Consider the following 18619-nt stretch of genomic DNA (forward strand, 5'->3'; position numbering starts at 1 on the left):
GTTCAGTGGTTCTTGGGAAGAAATTTTGAAAAGATTTTTCCTATATATTTGTAAGTAAAACTTTGATCACCTATCATGGTCCCATCATACCCCCAGGCGCCATGATTTTAGCAAAAACTGAATCTGCATTATGTAAGGAAGCTGTCATGTAATAGTCAGCTTTTCTGGCTTAGTGGTTCTTGAGACGAAGATTTTTAAATGACCCCATCCCTAGCTTTGCATTTTTGTGATAATATCCCCTTTGAAGGAGGCATGGCCCTTCATTTGAACAAACGTGAAAGCCCTTCACCGAAGAATGCTTTTGGCCAAGTTTGGTTATAATTCGCTCAGTGGCTCTGGAGAAGAAGTCAAAAATGTAAAAAAAAAAAAAAAAAAAAATAAAAAAAAACGTTTACAGATAGACGGACGGACAGATGACGGACAACAGACGATCAGAAAAGCTCACGTGAGCTTTCAGCTCAGGTAAGCCCACAAGACACACCAATTAGCTAATTACATGGATATACAATATACACACATATTCTAAGAACTTCCTTAAATGCATCGACAATTCCATGTATCTACAAATAAAAGAAAATCAGTGAACATATTTACACGTATATTCTGCTAACTTGTATCTACTGTGACAAATATATATATAAGCACATCTTTTATTGATCATTAAAGGATTCCTACAAACGTCAGTTCAAAATTCAAATTTGAAATGATAATGACGACGACGACGAAGATGATGATGATGACGACGACAACAACGATAATAATCATAATAGCGTTGTTGTTTCCTGTCATTGCACTACACTATTCTCTGTGGAATACACATATGTACAACATATTGTAGTGAACTGTACACCACTAAGATACTGACAGTGTTGTGTATAATAGATTGACATCAGCTAACTACACACTACAAGATACAACAGTAAATAAGATATTCAGGGTGTATCTAACAGTATCAGTACGATAAACAACTGTTTGAATAATAAAATTTGTTGCGTTTGAACAGAAGAAGTCCAAGTTAAGAACGATTTTCTGTAAACAAATTACACTGTTTCATAAATAAACCCTTAAATTACTGGAGGAATGACATATATTTGAAGATTAACAGGTTTACATCATGCAATGAAAGTTTTGCAAAGTGTATTTTGTCTTGGAATCCAAATATATTTACACCATAAATTACTTTTGACCACTAAAGTTTCGTGTAATCTTGATATACTATAGTTAAAATATGTTTTCGCTGGTTAAATGTCATTCACACATAACCATTGATATTGAATGCTGTTTTGACGCAAAAATCTAAAGGAATATAAATATATACAGTACATTGATTGATCGGAATCATTCCTTAAATTGATTATTGAATTGATCTACTCACAGAATATTTACATATATAGCTTGTCTACTTCTTCAAAATAGCCACCTTTCCTCGACTAAGCACGACTGTTCTGTCTGACACACAAGAACATGTCGCAAAAAAAAAATTCTAAAAAAACCCCATAAAACTATATATATATATATATATATATATATATATATATATCGGGGTCATTCCCTTAGATTGATCAACCTACAACAGATTTACATATGTAGTTCCGCCTTCGCAGTGTAGTATCTACTGCATAAGTTCATTTCTTCCTTCCAGAATAGCCTTCTTTGCTTGATTAAACACATCCCAGTTCACGCCTGCACCAGTGTCTCTTTCTGCGCCCTCTAATGCTTTCTCCAAGTTCTCCAGTGTTGCAGCAGGGCCAAGTTTGCGATTCCATGTGAGAAGGATTTTGTGTATCACAGTCTTCACAGATGGAGTTTCCATTTTTAATATGTCAATCTCATTTTGTTTCCATTGCAAGTATTTAGCAACTACTTCGAAGTCTTTTCCCATTACCATGGTGAATTTCGACATATCGAGCTCAGATAAACACATTTTATCAATGGATGGCCCTGTAATTATTTAGAATATCGTTATCAAATATATCGTGCATCTCAGGGCAAACATTTATCCAAAATATAACGGAAATACCCTACACTACCGTCCTGTGTTTCTGCCACCGAAAAAAAATATGATCGTGTTGTCAAACATCTTTACAATCACAGGGGTTTCGAATACCATGTTCAACACCAATCAGTTATTTTGTCTGTAATGATAACAGTAGGGTATATACCATACAACTCTAACAAACATGTTTTATTAGGGTGCGGCATGGTATACACCCCTGCTATTATTATAATATACAAACATTGGTTCATGTTCACGTTCTTTCCAAATGCGAAACATCTTGATGAAAATGTCAAATACCGTACATACTCGCCCATAAGTCGGATTTTTTTTTGGAGTTAAATTTTGGTCCAAAACTCTATTTCCGACTTATAGGAGTATCATAAGAAGATTTGTATTTTCCTGTAATGTATAGCTTAGTAAATTTTAAACAATAAAGATATGGACGAAATAAATAAAGTAGTAACTGTTTAATTTGTTGAGAATAGATAGCGATATATTGATGTCATATCCCAAAATTTTATTTGAACACAGATAAATGCATAAGAGTATTGATATGAAATTGATTTGTCGAGAAGAAATATGAAATAGCGGCGCTACGACCCGAGGTCTATCCCCGTGATCGGCAGTGGTTATATGTGAGAGGGTATGGCGGTCGCCCGCTCGGATACGTGGGTTTCCTCTGGGTACTCCAGTTTTTTCCAACATAAAAGACCTCCTAGCGCAAACAGCTGTTCATCTAAAAGGACCCCATTGGAAATAAGCTTTCGAGCTTTCATGGGTTATCCTTGGTATTTATGTATGTATGTTTGTATTTATGTATATATACCGAATAAATATTTATTTTAACTTGTATCTTTGGAATAGTGCAAACAGTTTGTTATTTAGATATTGGGTGTTCTTGTATCCCTAAATACATTGCCTAGGTAAATGGCTTTTATTTATCTGTCTGCTTAACTAAACATATGAACAGGGTGCTGGTTTTAGTTAGATGGGAATAGCGTACAGGTTCGGATGTCAAAGAACAATGAAAATTAATTACAGGTGACATACAATGTATATTCTGTCCTTTGATACAATGCTGGTAGTTTGTTACAATTAAATATGGTGAAGGTAAAATGGAATAAACATTGATTTTCTGAAAGTAGAATCAACTAAATATTGATTGGATGAAAATAGGAAGACTAGAAATTAGTTGGAATTTCTGTGAGAACCACAGGTAATAACCTCAAAAACAAAATTAAAGTTATACAATTTCAAAAATTAATATCAATAATCTTGAAATGTTTACTTCATGAAATTGGAATATGAAATATATATTATTGATATTCCAAAGACTCGGCTGGTAATAACGGACACTTAGTGTAAAACTGACACAATTCAATAGGACCATGCACTCAGGGGTAAAAATCACAATATTTGATAAGGGAGAATATCAATTTCAGAATTGTTGGTATGTGGAATAAAAAAAGTATCAGCTATATGTGATAAGGAAATCGGAATTTTAAGTAAATGGAAATAACTTTTGTTTATGTGAAGAAAAAAACAATTGCAAAAGTTTAGCTCTGTGGATAACAAATTGAGAAATTTAGCTAAATTGAAGTAACCAGTTCAGAACTTTAGCGAGGTGGAGATAACAATATCAGAATTGTAGCTATGTGGAAATAAAAAAGTATTATAATTTTAGCTATATGGGGTAACAATTTCAAAATTTTAGCTGGATGGGATAACGATTTCAAAATCTTAGAGAAGTGGGAACGAACAAAACATTCAGATTCTTTGATAATCAAATTGCGATTGTATACGTAATGAAAGATAGTAAGAACATAATAAAGATTACAGTTAATTTTCTATTTTTAATTGAATTAATGAAATTACAAGTAACCAATTGTTCTCATGACTGCTACTGATTAGTACATTAATTAAAAAATCAGTGACCAATTACATCTGATTACAGTTAAAGATTCCAAGATATCTGAATGACGGTAAACATGTTCATTTACAGAAATAATAAAATATAATCACCTGTTGGTTTGTCCTGAACATCCTATTGAAAGGAACAGTATCAACATTATTAACTACGATAATACACACGGGTAATAAATCAAACTACGGACTTTTACTTCTTAAATGATAAAATGCGAAAATCTTATCTAAAAACAAAATACCTCATTCCAATAATATAGGAGGTTTGATTCTATCAGGATATGATGATTTTCTGTTTCGTGTATTGGGCACGTTTGTTCGCCTTTCCCATGGATTTCTCTCTCTTCAACAAAATAAGCATTGTGTTCACCGAACACTTCCTGTTTTGAACATTGATATCCTACAGTGTACATGATTTCCTTGTGAAAGTTTCTGGTTAGATCATTGAGTAATCTTTCAATATCGTCACGGATTTCCAATGTGACAGTTTTTGAGATTGAATCTCTGTTGCGTTGAAAAACCTGAAGTTGAATGGAATATCTATTCACAGCAAGGGCTACAGTGTGATTCTTATAGACAAAATACGCCAGGTTTTTATATAAAGAAAGGTGCTCGTCTTTTGGAAATCTCCATTCTCCACTGGTCTTTGTGAAACAAGCAACAATCAGACGGAAGTATATGAAGTATGGCAGGAAAGGAAATTGAAAGACCAACACTGATGTTTTACTTTCAATGGATTGCAAATCTTTCTGTTGTTGGATTGTAAAAGTCCGCTTGTTCATGCAAGGGATATAATGCACCCTTTGACCATTAAAGATGAGACCGAGACGTTCCATGTATTGTAACAAGTTTGTTTTGTTCCAGCGATTAATTTGAAAGTTCCGACTGGTCCAAAGTTTAGTCAATAGATTGTCTTGTATATGGCCGTTTTCGTTAAACTCCAACCAATCGCGGTTGTTTTCGACAAAATCCCTGACATGGTTTGGATCGGTTATTATGTTCTTAAAGGAATCAACAAACCACTGGATGTCAATGATAACAGTTTCAGCAAGAGAATCCTCGTCAAAGTGTAATATAACGCCTATCTCGTGGTAAAATTTCAGGATATCTCTGATTTGTATGCATTTCTCTTTGTTTTTCCCAAAACATCTTTCCGATAATTCTTCAACTGATATCATTCTTTGTCCCCGTCCTCTGAGTTCTCGGAGTACGACTTCAGACAGCGCCCAGTCTGTAGGAATGGTTTCCTTCCATCTATCTTGTTTAGCAATTGAAACCATACACTTCTCTAGGTCAGATAGCGTGTCCTGGAATGATGAACCATCCGACTTAAAACCTAGAACGAAGCAGTGTTCTCTGGTTAAGTGTGACTTCAGATGTTGGTTGTGTTCGAGGTAATCCAGTATGCTGTTGTAGAGTGTGTTGGAATTCTAAAACCCAAAGTATGAGAATTTAATATAGGATCATAAATTCATGAAAATACATGTTTATTATAACGTATCATTCAAATGTTACTAAATATCAGGGAAATATATTACACAAATCTGGTCAAGTATTTAAAATAGTTTCATGAAATAGTAAGATCCGCGCCGAAAATCTCTGATTACAAATCCTCGTCATTGCACTCTTGTACCAAAGTACCAAAGAATGCGCGCCATACATTATATAGGTGGTTGTGGTAGTCATTTATGGAATGTTGCATGTTTAAAAAGTATGAACCGAAGTTTCTAAGCACTGTAAATTCCTTTGGAACATTTTGTTTTCTTCATTTCTTCATATAATGGAAAGTTTGAAAAATACAAGATACCGAGAGGCTTGATTGTTCACTTGGGCATTAGGTGAATGTACCGCTCGACCCAAAGGCTATAAAATCTCCAATAATTTTCCTGTTCTACATATCCGAGAAAAACTATATCATTCAGCACAAGAATGAAACATTTTAAAAGAACAAGATGTTGTATTTAATCATAAAAAATACCCATACTAATGGCATGAACCTACATAATACAACATGTACATGTTATACAGTGTATTAACACTATAGGACTACTTTGGACCCGCCCTATTGTCAGAATTCTGCATGGGGTTGTTAAATTCGCTATTTTGATAAATATATTAATCACGATGATAATTTCGGCAAATTTTACCCCTGGAGGCCATGGTATTTTGCAAACTTGAATCTACACTATGTCAGAAAGCTTTCATGTAAATATGAACTTCTTTGGTCCAATTGTTCTTGAGAAGAAGATTTTTAAAGATTTTCCCTATATATTTGTATGTAAAACTTTGATCCCCTATTTTGGCCCCATCCTACCCCAGGGAGGCATGATTTCAACAAACCTGAATCTGCATTATATCAGAAAGCTTTCATATAAATCTCAGCTTTTCTGGCTCAGTGGTTCTTAAGAAGAAGATTTTTAAAGAGTTTCCCTATAAATTTGTATGTAAAACTTTGATGCCCCCATTGAGGCCCCATTCAATCCCCGGGGTCCATGATATTAACGAACTTGAATCTGCACTATAGCAAAAAAAAAAATAAATAAATAAAAAAAAAACCGAAAAAAACAACAAAAAAACCAACAACCCCCCAACTTTGACCCCCTATTGTGGCCCCATCCGACCCCCGGGGGCCATGATTTTAACAATTTAGAATCTGCATTATATAAGGAAGCTTTCATATAAATCTCAGCTTTTCTGGCTCAGTGGTTCTTGAGAAGAAAATTTTTAAAGATTTTCCCTATATATTTGTATGTAAAACTTTGATCCCCTATTGTGGACCCATCCGACCCCCGGGGGCCATGATACATGTGTATTTGCATTATATAAGGAAGCTTTCATATAAATCTCAGCTTTTCTGGCTCAGTGGTTCTTGAGAAGAAGATTTTTTAATGACCCTACCCTATTTTTACCTTTTCTTGATTATCTCCCCTTGGAAGGTGGCCTGGCCCTTTATTTTAACAATTTAGAATTCCCTTTACCTAAGGATGTTTTGTGCCAACTTTGGTTGAAATTGGCCCAGTGGTTGTTGAGAAGAAGTTGAAAATGTTAAAAGTTTACAGACGGACGGACGGACGCCGGAATACGGGTGATCAGAAAAGCTCACTTGAGCTTTCAGCTCAGGTGAACTAAAAAGCTATCTGCTCATTCTAAATATTCAATTCAGTACCACTAACAGTAAAGATGCTACAGTATCTAACTGTTTTACATGTAAATACTATATTAAATTTGGCTCGGCCCTGAAGTCAGAACATTCACTTTCTACCGGGGAATCATGCACTTTCAGTAGAAGCCTGTAGAAACCGCTTATGACATATTCCTTCAGTGATACAAACTACATTAAGGGGTGCAGTTACAACGCTTAATGATACAAATTATCGCATTAACAGTCTACAGTATAAACCGTTAATGATACAACTCCCCTAATGATGTAATGGTATCATTAAACGTTCCATTTACAGAGCTGTTGCGAAACTTAATGATACAGACCCTGAAGTTCACCACTACACCACTTGTACAGAACGGTACGAAACGATTCTTGCACGGAACGGTTTGCACGAAACGCTGAACGGTCTGCACGGAACGGTGAAGAGTTTGCACGAAACACGCAAGAAATATTGACCACTGTCTTTGTAGGCGAGACATACACGCTTTGTGAACGGTCTGCATGAAATGGTAGGCATGGCCTGCACGATTTCATTTTTTAGCATTACTTTGGTTCTTCCTGGGGTCAGTTTAAACATGAAATAATTTCAATATAATGGTAATGTTCTAAAAATTAAAGAACCTTGAGAAAGAAATGATAATTATCCATTTTATAACGATTGTTCGTTTAAGACGTGGCAAATTATATTGTTACGCATTAACTCAATGGATGATAAACCTGTTGGGATAAAAACAAATGAATATTGTTTACATTCGGATATAAAAGAAACAGATGTAAAGATTGGGTCGGTATGGAATACGGATTATTAACTTTTATTGATTCATTGCTTTATCCAATTCATTCAAACTGAAAATGAAAGGGTCGGGTCTGTTTCGCTTTTCTTGTACATTCAATCTGAGTGTAGTTAAAATACATGTCAAATTTGTATATTCCAGGCTTCTTCTCAATACAGATGTTAAATAAACAATTTTGTATACGTGTTTGACAACAGATAAACTACTTTAAAAAAATTCTCGTCAGGCAAGACTGGGGTATTTTCGGGCGGGAAGGGTTGGGTGTGAACGGTCTGTACGAAACGGTAGGTATGACCTGCAGGCTTTGATTTTTTGGCAGTGTTTGGGTCTTAATTCCCAGGGTTATAGTTCAAACAAGAAATTGTTTCAATATAATGGTGATATACTAGATATTAACAAAGGTTGAGAAAGAAATGATAACGAGCCATTCTAAAATGTTTGCTCGTGTACGACGCAGTATATTTCATTATTGCATACACTTGACCGTGATACCAATTTGTAGATCTCATCATCCGCTCAACATTTCTGAAGATTCCATTTATCTACTACACCTGGTTTTGAATAATACCAATTTTATGTTCTAAGGTTCTAACGTTCTAATATAATCATATCCGTGTGTCCCATGTAGATAAAAATCAGTTTTTGAGAATTTGTTATTCATTATCCATTTAGCTAATCAAAACGTTTAACAAGCCAAAGAGTTCTGCTGTTTCCAGAATAACATAAGGTACAGGACATTAGCATGGTATCTTTATTGAAAACCAATCAAAACTTGGGGTTACGAAATCAAACTTTTTTTTTTAAACTTAAACCAACATAAAGCCATGCATATTTGAGTGCCACATAATTATGTATATACACACACAATTTGTTTAACCTATTCAAGGGCAATGGAGACTGTATTGAAATCAATGTATGTTTAAATAAAAAAAGATAGATTATGATATTAATATCAGGGGAGGCTCCATGTAATTTTCACAGAGGGTGGGGTCCGAATTATATATAGGTAACTCATTTTTTTCCATGGGATTCCAATGTTTATGGTGTAAATATCGCCGCGGTGACCGAGAGGTTAGAGCGTTCTCCCCGCATGCGGAAGGCCGGGGTTCGAATCCCGGCCGCGACATACCTAAGTCGTTAAAACAGGTAGTGACAGTTCCATCACCAAACGCTCGGGATCAGGTGTGAATGTCACGGGTCCTCGAAGATGACCTTAAAAACAGATGACCCGTGTCACAGGAAGTGTGGAACACTAAAGAACCCTCACTGCTCAATGGCCGTAAGCGCCGAGCATAGGCCTAAATTTGAAGCCCTTCACCGGTCTTGGTGACGTCTCCATATTAATGAAAAATTCTCGAGTGAGATGTTAAGCAAGATACAATCAATCAATCAGTAACAAACATTTGAAACTCATAAATCCCAGGGTGGAAGGGTGTCACAATTGGGTCCTTTTAACCCTAATCTCCTCCCCCACTGGATCTGCTTCATGTTTTAATGATCAATAGCAGAGATCCACCCTTTTAAATATTTTTTTCATTTATTTATTTTTAACTAGAGACCATACATACATCCACGTGTTAAATAAGATACATGTATTATTTATACCTACTTTTAAATGAATACTCACTTTTAAATGAGAACTTGTCATTATCTGAACATGTGGGGATTCGGGTTAGAATACAATGTAGGTCCTCAGTACCCCCTTGCTTGTCGTAAGAGGCGACTAAATGGGGCGGTCCTTCGGACGAGACCGCAAAAACCGAGGTCTCGTGTCCCTGCTCAAACGTCATAAGCGCAAAGCAAAGGCCTAAATTTTGCAGCCCTTCATCGGCAATGGTGACGTCCCCATATGAGTGAAAAATTCTTGTGCGGGACGTTAAGCAAAATACAATTAATTATCACTATCTGTATTTATAGACCAGAGGACGTTTGATGTGAATTGTGTTGGAATGAGAATGCTTGGGATTAAGCTTCGGTTTACATGTATAGACTTGTAGCCCGATACAAACCCTTTCAAAATTTGAATAAACATAAAGATTCAACTGGACAGCTGTATATAATACACTGTACATGTATAATACATCAGGATCAACAAAAGTCGTATTGAACGAAGGCCTACACAACTATAATATCCTGCATGATTGTGGTTCAACAGTTCAAAAAAATATTTTTTCATAATTGAAAATCTTCACTGCATTTTCAATGTAATATTGAGTGAATATTGAAACTTTAATGTTGATTATATTAACATTAGTTCTCGTAATGCCACAGGCACCTGAAGTATGGATATTACTAACCCCCCCCCCTTTTTTTCATATTTTTTTTTGGGTGGCAATAATTTCTCTGAAATGTATGAATCCCCAGTCTGTCTTATCCCTTTTTCGATTCATGTAATCGTTTCACGCTTTTTGTAAGCTTTAGAGATTAGCCTTCTACCGGTATAATAAAATACACAAGGTAAGAAACAAAAATTTGTAAACAAACAGGGGGTCCACGTTTCGGGGCACATTTTCCAAGTAATTACAGCGTTACCTAAGGAATTTTGGCGAGCGGCAGGTCGGGGAGATGTCATACTACAAGACTCTTCAACTCACAACCCATCTCATCTCTTTTATTTGACAAAATATTGCGTGCATTGATAGGACAGGGCTTCATCTCTTCCACTGGCAGCCAAAAAGGAGGTCATAGAGTACAAATTTATAACGTGTCGTGTGATTGGTCCGCGAATAATCCCGAGACCCTTCGGATGATCCCGAGACTAAGCGATGTCTTTGCGAACCAATCACACGGCGCGTACAACAAATTCGTACTCTGTGACCTTCTTTTTGGCTGCCAGTGGAAGAGATGAAGCCCTGTCTGTTTGTTTACAAATTTTTGTTTCTTACCTTGTGTATTTTATTATACCGGTAGAAGGCCAATCTCTAAAGCTTACAAAAAGCGTGAAACGATTACATGAATCGAAAGAGGGATGAGATAGACTGGGAACTCATACATTTCAAAGAACTTATTGCCACAAAAAAAAATTATGAAAAAAGGGGAGGGGGTAGTAATATCCATACTTCAGGTGCCTGTGGTAATGCTTTCGTTTCTAAACTTTACCAATGTAAGACAACTGGAGTGTTTAGACATTCAATAAAGGAGTTAGCAGGCTTCTGTTGGAACATGTTGGTACGCATGTACGTGCAAGGTAAAATTTTGCCCAAAACCTTAGCAGTTCCTTACTTATTTGTAGCAATGTTACAGTTTACAGACTTTATATCTGAAGATATATACTGAATATCAGTACTTACAACCGCTGTGGTGGCCGAGAGGTTAGAGCATTCGCCCCGCATGCGGAAGGCCCGGGGTTCGAATCCCGGCTGAGACACACCTACTGTAAGTCGTTAAAACAGGTAGTGACAGTTCCATAACCAAACGCTCGGCATCAGGTCTGAATGTCACGGGTCCTCGGAGATGACCTTAAAAACGGATGGCTCGTGTCACAGTAAGTGTGACACGCTGAAGAACCCTCACTTCTCAATGTCCGTAAGCGCCGAGCATAGGCCTAAGTTTGAAGTCCTTTACCGGTCTTGGTGACGTCTCCATATGAATGAAAAATTTCCGAGTGAGACGTTAGGCAAGATAGAATCAATCAATCGATCAATACTTACAGATTAAACATCGGGATAAATAAAGTGAATATCGGGAGATATAGACTCAATATCCTTGTGTGGTAGTCCCACGGTATTTTAAAACGAACTCGATATGTAAATCTTCCGAAGCTCAGTCAATATATAGCAGGATACTGCCAAACAAGTTGTTGTAATAAGGATTTCAATAGTCTTGTTAAATGTCTGCATATAACATATTTTATGGTCGTTATAACGATCTAGTTTGTCAATGCAATCTGTCATTGGGCGTGGTGCATTTCATACCAATTGATAGGCCGTTCTTGGCACTCTGGTTTTGACTACGGATTGTTCCGTTTACCTGATCAAGATATAGGGCTTACGATGAGTGTGATAGGTCGACAGGGGCTGTTGACTTCTCCTAGGCACCTGCTCTCACCTCTTTTATATCAGGGTTTCGTGTTTGCCCAACGTTTCTATTTGGTATTATTTATATTGATCACTGCTCGTTATCTTCCTCTTTTACCCTCTAGACCCTATACACTTCTAATTCTAAAAGCACACGATTCTGTATTTATATGATAACATACGAGATGCTCTGCCAACTGTAACTGTTATTTGTAAACAGATGCGACCTCTCAGTCATTTAGTCACATAAGTAATTATTTCGTCACAATTGACTGAAAATTGCCCCAATCCATTTACAGTAAAAGAGTATTGTAGCTCAGTAAAAGCCCGGGTAATATTGAGGGAAATATCAAAATATGTAAGAATTTTTAAAACAATGTTGTCAGCCCAAACATTTCACGTTCTATGGGCCATCCCCGAATTATGGAGCCTCGATTGGTCAAATGTACTGTATTTCCTAAATATTCAAACATTTATAAAGAATTTGTAATGCAACATTGAAGCAAAGATACTAGTTTTGACTGTCAAAATTAAGAAAAAATATTATTGATTACTGATTACGCAACAAGGGATTGAAATGGGGGGTGATGTACGAAACACGACGAATGTATCCACTTAAATGAAATACGTTTGTTAAGCGGTAACGAACGCAATCGTTCAGAATGTTATTCTGAATTCTGAATAATACACAATGCTCTGCATTATATATTTCAGTAATAACATAAGTATTTAATTACTTCAAACACTTTTTAACCTCGAACCGACACATGAATATGAAAATTCGGTGATTAAATAATTATTGTCTTGCAAGACAATAATTCTTCCTTACATATTTCTTTACTCTATAAACGGTTATCTAACGTAGTTGTTTTAAGTTTCTCTTGTTCTTGTACAAAATAGAAGTTTTTATTAGTAATTAATATATATTCCTAGCCGATTTAGAGAGTTTGAGAAAATATGATTGTCATCACTTTCACAGCTAATGACCATTTAAAAGATTTACGTGATCGTCTCATCAACATCAGAATGCAATTATCTTGAAACTAGAAAATATTCAGCTTGGTAATAGTTGTTAAACATGTTAGGATTATTAGACAATATTAAGTTTTCAGGTCAGTCCTTAAAATAAGAATCTAGGTGAGGTTAAAAGTATATAACAAATAGCTGTGAGTAAGCATACCATGTTCTCAATGGAAATACATTAATAATCAATCAAACACTATGCTGTTTCTTTTAACGCTAAAACATTGGAATCCGATTTTTGTGGTATTAATAATTACATTTGCGGAATATTTTCAATTATAACAATGAAAGGGAATCGTAAGATAAACAGACAGAGGCTATAGTCCTTGTTATAAAACTATCTTACACTCGATCATCCCGCACTTATAATATTCTTTTGATTTATTTGTATTAACTAATCCTGTACGTTTGTCTCAACACAGCATAAACATAGAGATTGATCATTAATTGAAACTATACAATTGAGATATAGTCGTGTTTTCTAACAGTATAGATAGAAAATTAATGTTGGTATTTGAAATGAATAATGACCAGTTGGTTCCTAAAATCTGCAGAATTTCATCATTAAAAGATATAGAAGAACATACTAAGATGGATACCAGTAAGTGTACATTAAAACTACTGTATTATAGATTCACGTTAGTTAAAATAAAGAACAAAATGTATGTTCCTTGTTTATACATTAAAACTAGCGTATTATAGATTTATATTACCTAAAAAGAAAGAACAAGATACCTGTCCTTTGGTTTGATCTAGATGAGTTCCAACGATGATCACTGGGGCGTCATTGTCACAGTAGGTATGTACTGACTTCAACCAAAACAACAAGTACCCTGTAGAAATAAGGCCAACGAACTCAATGAATAGTTTTTCAGACCACGATATTCCACATTTATGAGGCAGACATGATTTTCTTTCTTATTTGGTTTTAGCAAGATTTATCTTTCCCTTTCAGACTGTCTGTAGCATGGGTTACCTTTCCTTTCTCATGTATATAATTGATTGACTGTTTATTTTACGTCCCATCGATAATTTTTTACTCAAATTGAGACGTCACCAGCTGTGGGTGAAATACCATAAATTTAGACCTATCCTTAGCACCCAGCGCCGTAACAATGAGGATTATTTAACGTGCCAACGCCTGTCGCGAGAAAGGAGTTTGATATTAGGGTATTATCTAAAAGACCAGTGATTCTCAATTCTAAATGTCGAGCGTTATGCGAAGGAGCAATTACTATCTATAGTAACGTTTTAGGTTTTACGCGGTCGAGACGCGAGTAGACCTCGAACTCACGACCTTCCGGTTACGTAGCGAAAGATGCCGTGGGGATTTGGGTTAGAATAGGTCATCAGTACTACTGTTTGTCGTAAAAGGCGACTGAATGGGGTGGTCCTTGTGATTGAGACCACGAAAACTAAGGTCCCATGTCACAGTAGGTGTGACACGATTAAGATCCTTTCCTGCTCAAAGACCGTACAAACGCCGAACATTGGCCTACATTTTGCAGCCCTTCACCGGCAATGGCGACGTCTCCATTTGAGAGAAATATTCTCGAGAGTGACGTTAAACAATATAAAATCAATCAATTTCTACCACTGAGCAACCGCGAACAGTCTCGTGTATATGGTGTATAAAGAAGCAATAAAATTTATATAAAATAGCTTTATATTACTTACTATTATCCGTATGCCAAATTCTGAAACACTTACACCTAAATAATTATGTATTCAATGATTATTCCATTCATATCTAATTAATTACACTTAGCAATTTTGCGTATGAGAGAATTTTTGAATTGAGGCAATCTACTGACAAATAAGTTGGTGTTTGAAGGAATTCAAGTCTCGTTTAAAGGAAATATTTCGCAAATTATATGGTTATTTTGATGATCTTATTTGCAAATACAGCCTGTCATTAGGTTTAATGTGGTCTCAACTGTGTATATACTTTCGAGATACGGATCCACTCAGACTGTTATCGCGCTTTAAACGTAATTGTAGGGCATATGTCACATTCGGACTACAATAGCAGGTAGAACTGTCTTAGTGGGACTAATACCCACGAAGGACACAGTGGATGGTGAGAAATAGTGAATGTGTGCTAATTAAAGAATAATCGCATTCTTTTGACATGAAAATTCTGGAGAGCAATTAATGTAACATTATATATTCTGCAGAAGTGTGTTACTCAGAATAATGAAGGAGTACTTAATATAATTTCTGAATAATATTACATGGATAACTACTATTTAGCGTGCTTGAGCAAGAAAACGTCACAGCAAAGCTCCATTATATACATAATATATACACAAATTTTGCATCAAATCTGTTAATTGGTTTATAAAATATACATTGAAAACTGACAATATCCACTTAATATACCAGGCAACATATGATATATAATTACGATTAATGTTATAGTTCTCCAGATATTGAGCGGACAACATGTGGTCTACCGGCCAACTGACCGACCGACATACCGACCAACCGACAGATGCAACGCAATATGCCCCTTTTCTTTGAAGGGGGAATACATATCTCAATCAAAATAACAGGTGCAGAAGTTCAATATTCATATAAGGTATTTATAAAGTTGTAATGAAATCTGCTCATTGGTGATACAAATATCCTAAGACCAAACGGACGGGGGACGAACATGGTGATTCCAGTATACCACAAACTTCGTCTGCGGGGGTATAACAATTAGATAAGCGCTGTCCTTTGAGTGTATTGGATAATGTGCTTGTCTGGAACAGAAAGTGTAGTAGGAGGTCCACCGGTTTCGTCGCAGTTGATGCACAGTGTCGTTTATCAATATATATTGTGTCCTCTTTCATGGAGGAAAAGTTCAAAAATCCAATGTTCGAAACTCGTTTTAAATCCTACTTTAAATTTTCAAGAGCAAATGCATTATGAAATACTCAGTGTATCTGTTCCTGGCTTGGATTTCTAAAAACAAAATCCTAAACTTAACTTCCTTTTAACACGGAATTCTTGTTCATATTTGAACGCGAAATTTATTTAAATCGATGTTGATGTTGAATAGGTGTGATATGTGTTTCGCGTGAAATAAGACCAATACTTTCAACCTGAGGTTCAAGTGAATCGCATTTTAAGTTAAGGTCACTTTGATGTGAAATTCATGTTCAATGCACGAAAAAAAGCCATTCACATGTTAAGGTGAAGCACATTTGAATGTATCGAGGATACTATGATTATTGCCAACACACTATTTCAAGTGCAATATAGTAAATATCACCAAAATAATAAAGAAAGCTGGTGAAAATCCGTATACATTACAACAAACACATTAACATTGAACACACTGATGGTTACTACAACCTGGATTGCCCTGAATGTGCTATCTGTGAAAATACTAATTTATTTCACTTACCCCCGTAGCTCCAGTCAGTAAACATGGTCCCTTCCTGTTCACAGAGTGAAGGGTCAACTTTCTCATCAAATGCCTTAGACATGTTGAGGACTAGAAGATAGAAGGCTCTTCTGCTGAGGTAGACCTGGTGACACGCGTAATAGGCACACTGTCCACCAAAGTCCAAAATACTCAAGAGTTGTTTCCCTTCTTTATCTGTGTCAACTGGTAGCTCTATTAGGAAAATGTCGAAACACAAGTATAGGATAGATAATTCAAAACATCGGATTGTGTTCGATTCTTTAAAATATTATTTCTTATGAATATCTCTACCCATATGAATATCATCAGATCCAAAATTCAGTAGGTATTTTGCTTGCTTCCCCTGGATATCCGGGTTAGAATAGGTCCTCATTACCCCTTGCTTGTCGTAAGAGGCGACTAAATGGGGCACTCCTTCGGATGAGGCCGCATAAATCGAGGCCCGTGTTACAGCGGGTGTGGCACGATAAATATTCCTTCTTTCCTCAATGGCTATAAGCGCCGAGCATAGGGCTAAATGTTGCAGCCCTTTGCCGGCAATGGTAACGTTTTCATATAAGTGAAAGGTTCTCTAGAGGGACGTTAAACAATATACAATCAATCAACAATACTTTGCTTGCAAGTTCACGTCTCATTCCATACCCGTTCATTCATTTAGATGGGGATATTCAAAACGCCAAATTTCTTCATATTTTTTGCTTGATTGTGAATGCTAGAAAATTATTTTCTGGTATCTTCTCAATTCCGAATTGTCTAATGATACATGTAATTGCTCGATTTTTTTTACCTTTGCACTTAAGTATTCAATTTTGTTCAATTAAAAGACCATGTCCCCTTTAAAAGGGATATAATAAACAAAGCAAAAAAAAATTTGAAGGTCATTTAAAATTCTTCTCGAGAACCCCTCGCTCAGAAAATATTTTATCTACCTGAGAGTTTTCTGACATAATGAATATTCCAGTTTCTTGAAAGCATAACTCCCGTAGAGGGGTGGGACCACAAAAGGGGGGGGGGGGGTCAACGTGTTGCATGCGAATATACCAGAAATAATATTTGAAAAGGTTTTGCTCAAGAACTACTTGTCCATAAAATTTGAAATTTACAAGAAGGTTTCCTGATATTGCATATTCAATTATGTTCAAATCATGACCCCAGGGAATAGGATGTGGCTACAAACAGGGATAAAAATTATCAAAAGAATATAAATACAAGTAAACTCAAAAAGAGCACAATTTGTGCTAATGAAATTCCAACATACTGTTTGAAAATCCGAATACCACATATTACGAAAATATTATGAATGAGGAACTACGGCATAGTTTTAACATCGACTTCAGAGTACTTGTGCGTATAATCAGAGTGTAGTTTAATAGTTGAATGACTGATGACAAGATATGCATACTTCATTTTCAAAATTTTCTTGAAGAAGCGAATTTCTATGATGTCAAAACGTTTAGTCTTTAATTCACCTCGAGGAATGGTCGCGTAAGCTCGTAAATGTTTTATAATTTGGCGTTGTTGATATGAGAAAAGTTTTGTGAAAACTTCCTTAGAATCTTTTTTTTTAGAATCTACATTTGATTTATACCACTCCTGGCATATTTCGTGGAACAATACGTTTCTCCTTCACATCAGTTTTAAATATGTTCGCGTGACCTTATCCTTGAAGTTTGACCTACTTCGTACAACTCTGACCTAATCCATATCTCTTAAACGATTTAAGGCAGAACTTTCATATTTTGTAGACAGATTTCTTGTAACAAAATCTTTCATTTCATGTCACGGTATATGACTTTGTGATATTGGCCTTATCCAGAACAGCAAGGTAATATTAGTCAGGTTTGTTTTGAGTCACCCCATATTATGTGAATTCCTTTTCAGCTTATAGTGTGACCTTTGGGGCTAGGTTGAAACAACAAATTATTCACTGAAATAAAGATTGAAATCAAAGGCCTGAAGGGCCTGAGAGTCGACTCGCACTTCATTATTAACTGGAATAGGTAATATTGAAGGAGCAAAATAGTAGTAATCAAGGATGACGAACATCGTGTGTGTAAGTTTGCATATACACGCTTCTTTTAGCAGGATTTATACTTTAATGCACCATGCCTTTGTATTTTTAAGTGACTGAATTTGACTAAGCCATGACCCCTGTCATTCAAATTACATAATATACATATCCAACATGGATGTAAAGAGTCATTGCTAACTGATGATCGTGCTGAACAATCCATGATGTACAAATGGTAAGAATTGGAGGTAAATCATTATGCAGTCATATAATAC

At 35.8% G+C, this 18619-nt stretch overlaps 2 protein-coding genes across 5 annotated transcripts in view; both read right to left on the reverse strand.

Annotated features, from left to right (window-relative positions):
- The window catches only part of LOC125676214 (uncharacterized), a 499894-nt gene that overhangs the window by 334628 nt on the left and 146647 nt on the right, over positions 1 to 18619 (reverse strand). The gene's annotated exons all lie outside the window — the stretch shown is intronic.
- LOC130052887 (probable serine/threonine-protein kinase pats1) lies at positions 1553 to 17664 on the reverse strand. The gene is made up of 6 exons (XM_056159050.1): positions 16625 to 17664; positions 16313 to 16525; positions 13654 to 13751; positions 4165 to 5352; positions 4022 to 4043; positions 1553 to 1941 (listed from the first exon to the last, which is right to left on the reverse strand). Exons 1-6 carry the CDS (start codon positions 16704 to 16706, stop codon positions 1613 to 1615), a joined length of 1932 nt encoding a protein of 643 aa, XP_056015025.1. The 5' UTR covers positions 16707 to 17664; the 3' UTR covers positions 1553 to 1612.

The sequence above is a fragment of the Ostrea edulis genome, chromosome 3 (assembly GCF_947568905.1).
Source record: "Ostrea edulis chromosome 3, xbOstEdul1.1, whole genome shotgun sequence".
NCBI classification, from domain to species: Eukaryota; Metazoa; Mollusca; class Bivalvia; order Ostreida; family Ostreidae; genus Ostrea; species Ostrea edulis.